This window comes from Hylobates moloch, unplaced genomic scaffold (genome assembly GCF_009828535.3).
Source record: "Hylobates moloch isolate HMO894 unplaced genomic scaffold, HMol_V3 SCAFFOLD_7, whole genome shotgun sequence".
Taxonomy (NCBI): domain Eukaryota; kingdom Metazoa; phylum Chordata; class Mammalia; order Primates; family Hylobatidae; genus Hylobates; species Hylobates moloch.
The window spans coordinates 64,215,339-64,221,781 of record NW_026652282.1 but is presented as its reverse complement, the minus strand read 5'-3'; the positions used below and the strand labels follow the sequence as shown (position 1 = coordinate 64,221,781).

General features: G+C 35.8%; 1 protein-coding gene across 1 annotated transcript in view; it reads right to left on the bottom strand.

Annotated features, from left to right (window-relative positions):
• Positions 1-254: 254 nt before the first annotated feature.
• ATP7A (ATPase copper transporting alpha) overlaps positions 255-6,443 on the bottom strand; it is a 119,729-nt gene continuing 113,540 nt past the window's right edge. The window contains exons 20-21 of the mRNA XM_032756216.2: positions 5,074-5,176; positions 255-4,351 (exon numbers count right to left, since the gene is read on the bottom strand). Of these exons, the coding sequence (XP_032612107.1) occupies positions 4,075-4,351; positions 5,074-5,176 (380 nt within the window). The 3' untranslated portion in view covers positions 255-4,074. The remainder of the gene's footprint in view (positions 4,352-5,073; positions 5,177-6,443) is intronic.

Here is a 6,443-nt window from a genome sequence, read left to right as displayed (position 1 = left end):
ATTAGAGACTACAAAGGAAAGCAGAACAATAATATTCCTTCCTTAATTTCTCATCCTCACTGAATGATATGGCAGGTGTAGTGGAGTCCAAAGGAAAATAGATATCTTCCCTCCCATCCTTACAGAAAGTGTAGTGATGCTTATAATCCACCCCCATCATAGATGACCAGTTGAAAAAAAATCTAAAAACATAACAAAGGTAGTTCAGAACTGCTGATAGAGGGGGTTGGATGATTTAACAAAAGAGACAGACAAAAAAATTTTATAACACTATAATTATAAAGTTGAAGGCACATCCTTGGCAGAAATATGATCAATTACATGCTTATGAAAAACAAACTACTGAATATCTTAACCACAGTAGATGGATATTGCACAACATTGTCCACTGCTGTTTTGGGTACTAAACAATCAATGTTCAACAACGTTTAGCTAAACATTTCTTTAACTAAAAACATAAGGTTGAGACGCCTGGTTTTGGCTACAAAAGGCATTTGTTATCAACACTGTGAAAGAAGCTCTTTTAACTGAAGAACAAGAACTCATGCTTTGTGCTCTATCTGGTTACTCATACCAGATGGAGGGACTGCAGAAAGTTAGTGTAAAAATAGGTAATAATTTGACATGAATCTATATTTTTTCTATTTTGTAAAATAATACTTAAAAATGTAGAAAAGAAACAAAACAAACAAAAACCCAAAAGGAGTGATTCCAGGAATGTCTTTATTCTTTTTAAAATAACCAGTAACCAGATGCCTCACCCAGAGAAAAAAACAAAATGGAGTAAAATAAATATCAAGAAAAATCATTTTAAAGCATGATCCATAAGTAATAGAAAAAATTCTCTTAACATACATTTTTGATTTTAAGCTGTATACAGAAAAGATATGTGCACGTAAAGTTTTGGAAACATCTGGTCTACAGTGCTATTTTAAGCATCCTATACATATGAATAAAGAATACTTTTTAAAAAATTAAAGCACAATATAAAATTACTTGTTCACAAGGCATCAAATTTGACATTCTAAAATGTTGATACTAAACTAGGAAAAATAACATTTCTATTTTCACAAATGACACACCATACATCTTGAGACTACAACACTACTACTCTAGTTGTGTTTTAATCTTTGAAATTCAAAAGGCATCTTTGGATATTTAAGTTTAAGGTGCCACATAGCTGAGTCTGAACTGGCACTGGATACTAAAGTATCCTTGTTATCTTCAGACTAAGGGCACGGTTGCTGAGTGAATACAGAAGAGTGATAAATGAAATACAAATAGAGAACTTCAAATATTCAAATATCAAATTCAAATATAAATCCATTTCCCTTCGGTATGGTAATATATATGTATGTGTATGTACATATATATGTGTGTGTATATATATATGTTTGTGAATACACACAAACACACATTTATAAAATTTCTCATTATTAACTCTTGACCTAAAGCTAGCTACTAACTGAAAGCAGTGTTTTTTATTCCCTCCATAATCACCTCTTTCTCCTATAAATACAGCTTCTCTTTGAAGCTAATGAAAGTTCAAGATTGCAAAAAAGACTTGTGGTAGAGGATTCAAATGTGGCTACATATTACTTAAAGCAGGACTCTTTCTAATTAGCATGTTTTCTGTTCTCGTTGTAAGAGCTGAAATTATCTCTTTGATTATTTCAATACTATAAGCTGCTATTCCCACTGTCCCACAATATGAATACAAGATCAAGAGGATGACTCAAAGGTACACATAATAATGGAAGAGTAACTGGCTGTGTTCAACTGCTTGAGGTGGGTGGGAGGGAGAAGGAGGGATGCTTCTTTTTTCAACATTTGCCCTATCAGCTGTGTCTTCTAGAAGAAACAAGTTGTGTTATAAGATGGGCCAATGGAATTAAAATAATAAATAATAAAAGTCAAGCTGAAAGCATGGAGGATGGCATAGGCATTGGTCTAAACAAAGGGCCTAGATATACAAACTCATTGATATTTCAGTGAAATGGGTTTGCCTTTCTAGATTAATAGCACCTTCATCAAAAGCTTCAGTTCTCTCTTTAAGACAGCTGAGACAGAAATTAAATCTTTTCTAAATCTGAAAGACAGCATGGAATAAGGTTGTAAACTTTGTGTGTGTATATATGAAAGGATAAAAGAGAAAAGGGGTAGGAAAGGAAGAACTCCATCCCCTACCCCCACCTGATTTTAAGACTCTGCTCTAGAAAAATGATTTTTTGTATTTATTACTGACCTCAAGGGGAGAAAAGAACTAACATTTACCGAGTACAAATTCTACGTGCCAGATGTTGGGTTAGCAGCAGCTTTGCTTATGGTAATGGGAACAAAATGTTAGGAATTTACTTATGAGTCCTCTTCATTTACATATTCTGCATATGAAATCCATCTTGCAACTAACAAAGAAATCTAAATAGTCTTACAAGTACCAGATGTCTGACCAGCGTATTAGCTACCAGGTACTCACAAGGGAATTTCTAAATCCATTTGGCAATGGGAACAAACTCCTAAATTTGCCAACCACACTAACTAGGCAAGTTCAAATGTTTTAAACTAGAGAAAAGTATATGTTTGGCTAAAAAGCGTCATAACCTAGGGAAATTTTAGTTTCTGTATTATGATTTTACTGTATTTTTTGGTAAATGCAGCTTTGTGTAATAGCATTATTTTAAAGTCTTTTTGAGAGGTTATCTGAAACACTAAAAGATAAATAAAATCTATTAAATTATATATACTAGCAAAGTGATTATACTCAATTCAAAAAATACAAATTTAGGCCGAGCATGGTGGCTCACACCTGTAATCCCAGCACTTTGGGAGGCCAAGGCGGGCAGATCACCTGAGGTCAGGAGTTTAAGACCAGGCTAGCCAACGTGGCGAAACCCCATCTCTATTGAAAAATATGAAAATTAGCCGGGTGTGGTGGCAGGCGCCTGTAATCCTAGCTACTTGGAAGGCTGAGGCAGGGAGAATTCCTTGAATCCGGTAGGCAGAGGTTGCAGCGAGCCAAGATGGTGCCACTGCACTCCAGCCTGGGCTACAGAACGAGACTCTGTCTCAACAACGACAACAAACAAATTTAGTGAATCCAGGTAATTTTATATGACCTGTATATGTATAATAGTTTTAATCTTTGAAAATCTTTTGAGCAGAAGAGGCTAATAATGTTAAGTTTCCGGACTGAGATCAACAGACTACATGAAGAACAACTTAAAGCCCAACTTGGCAGGAGTGAACTGAAACTGAGCACAGAGCTAGGAAACTTGAAGGAATAATTTGATATACTTTTTACAACAGTGGAAAGATGGGAGGCAGGGAACCCTACAGACCTTTAAGGTCTTTTGAGCTACAAAATTTAAAAAGGAGCAAAATATTAGAACAGTTGTCAGTTATTTTTAATCAATGAAAAACCACCTAAACTTGGTTAGCTCGAAAGAAAATAACAAAAGAAGACATACTGGAGCATCTAAAAAAGCACCTGCAAGGACAAGGATGCAGGGAGAATGGAGGAAAGAAAGCCTGCAATAAATAAGGCACATCTATTTTTTAAACAGTTTCAACTGTTTCCCTCTAAAACTAGATGTTTTATACACAGTGCTTTGAAAGTCATTGCTCCCCAGTGGGGCAGGGATACAGGCTTGAGAGTATCTTCAATATTTTGAATTCAAAAGCATGAATATCTTCATGCTCTCAAATCTTCAAATTTTTCATTTTCTTCTTCTTGGGCCTCTTTTTTTTTTGGTCAAATAAAAAATATATCACTTTGGCAGCAGTTCAGCAATCTCTAATTGTAGGGCTTGTTGTAAACCTCACTGCTCTAACTTATCTGTTGTTAGTGAAAACAAAAATATACTGGAAATTCAGTTTAAATAAAGCTAGGTTCAGAGCTGATGCCTTGAAAAAGATATTTTTGCCAATAGATAAACGCAACTCAAATAGAATCCCTAATATAACAGCATGAGACCAACATAAAATCCTTCTACAATATTTTGAAAAGTGAAGGTAACATCATGAATGCTGTGTCAGTGCATGATAAGTTAAACTGGCAGCACTCTCCATGGCCTTTTATAATGCAGTGTCATCATCTTCCCTGAAGTCTCCCACTAGGAGTGAGTGCTTATCAGGTTCACTGGTAACAACACTGTTTAGGGAGCGTTTATCAGACCGTAGTGAGTTTATAGAGGCTCTGCTATAATTAACAATCCGGTCCAGCAAACCCAGTTTAGGAGAATTCCTTGAGGTATCATCTATTCCAACATGAACGCTGATTTCTGAAGGACTCTTCTGTCCTATCTGGCTCCGGACAGGCAGTTCATAACTCTCGTAAGTTGGTTTCCTGTAACTGGACACATGCAAAAGTACGCTAGTTTCAAATAACCAAAAGTAAATGAGACGCTTGCTACATGCAGAAAAGAAAGAAGATTTGCTTATCCACACTTAGTTTTGGTATGAAATGTATAAAGGTGATCACTGGTAGGAAAATAGCTTGAAATGAATCATGTGGAGTCATATCATCAGAAACCCTACTTCTCAGAATCAGTGTACTATATTTTATCCCACTCAGTGCTTGTGGTTGCTATGCATAAAGTACACGAAGTAACAATTACATAGCTAATTATTACTGTTAGCTAATAATAATTCTTTTCTTTTTTTTGAGATGGAATCTCACTCTGTTGCCTAGGCTGGAATGCAGTGGCACGATCTCAGCTCACTGCAACCTCCACCTCCCAGGTTCAAGTGATTCTCCTGCCTCAGCCTCCCGAGTAGCTGGGATTACAGGCATCCACCACCATGCCCAGCTAATTTTTGTATTTCTAGTAGAGATAGGGTTTCACCATATTGGCCAGACTGGTCTCAAATTACTGACCTCAGGTGATCTGCCCACCTTGGCCTCCCAAAGTGCTGGGATTACAGGTGTGAGCCACCACGCCTGGCTGCTAATAATAATTCTCATTAAGAATGGTTTGGGCTTATCATTGATCAATACAAGAATAAAACCTACCAAGAATGACTGGATGATAACAGGAATACAAAATACAAATGTGAGCAAGCTATCATACTTACAGTTTAAGGAAGAGAGAAGAAAGTACTACAGAAACAGATGAAGCAGCCATTGCTGCAGATCCCATCCAGGGCTGCAAAACCAAACCAATGGGCATAAAAACTCCTAAGAAACAAGTATGGATTAGTTAGAGTAGATAATACTAAACAGATCATCAATGTGTTTCTAACATATGTATAAATCATTTCTTTGTTTGATATTTCTTCAGCATTTATCCTCTTGGTGGTGGAGATTTTTGTTGTTGCCATTTTTTCACTAACAGAGTGTTGCTGTTAACATTCTTGTACATGTCTCCCCATGTCCATGTTTGAGAGTTTCTGTGGGGTATATACCTAGGGGTGAAACTACTGGGTCATAACATGGGCACATCTTCAGCTTTACGTGGATATTCCTCAGTTGTTCTCCAAAGTGGCTGTAGTGATTCATAATCCAACCAATAGCGTATGGGAGTTCACGTTCTACAAACTCATCCACACTTGGTTTTGACAGACATAAGAATGTTTGCTCATATGATGAGGATGAAATAGACTTATACTTTTAACTTTTTATGTGCTTCTCTATATTTTTCTACTTTTTCTATGGTGATCATATATTACTTGTATAATTATTTAAAAATCACTTGCTCCATGAATTAATCTTACTGGACTTAGATTGTTCTTTTGCTCTTTGTTCTCTCAGTATTTGTGTGTCCTTGCTGATAAACAGTTTTGTAATTGTTCTCATGTCATTTCATGTCTTTCCTTGGCCCTCAAACCAGAGAGAACAAGAAGAAAACGATACTTATTTCTTTTATGTCATCATTACTAACTCCTACCAGGTCCCTAAGTTTAGGAGATTCTTAGATGCTTATTAAATAACTCTAAATTCTTTTTTCTCAGTTACATTGCTTTATTCACTCTCTCTGTCATCTGGTCTCTCAACCTAAAAAAAAACCAGCTGACTATAATAGAATATTAAGTGAAGAGCAGAAAATTCTCTGTAAGCTACAATCACAACAATGTAACAAGACAAAAACTGATGCAGAGTAAAAAAAAGACTAGAGGAAAATACTTGTATAATTCTTTAAAAATCATTTGCTCCATGAATTAATCTTGCTAACAGTGTTGTGTTTGGGTAGTCAGATTAAAGGTAAATCTATTTAGAAAAAAATTAATTAATAAGCAAACAAATACATATCTCTGTGCAAATATATGCAGAAAGAGATGAAGCAATGTGGCAAAATACCATCAGTTGGTGAGTTTAGGTGAAAGGCATACAGATTTTCATTGTACCATTTTTTTCAATGTTCTTGTAGGTTTGAATTTCTTTCTTTTTTTTTTTTGAGACGGAGTTTCGCTCTTGTTGCCCAGGCTGAAGTGCAATGGTGCGATCT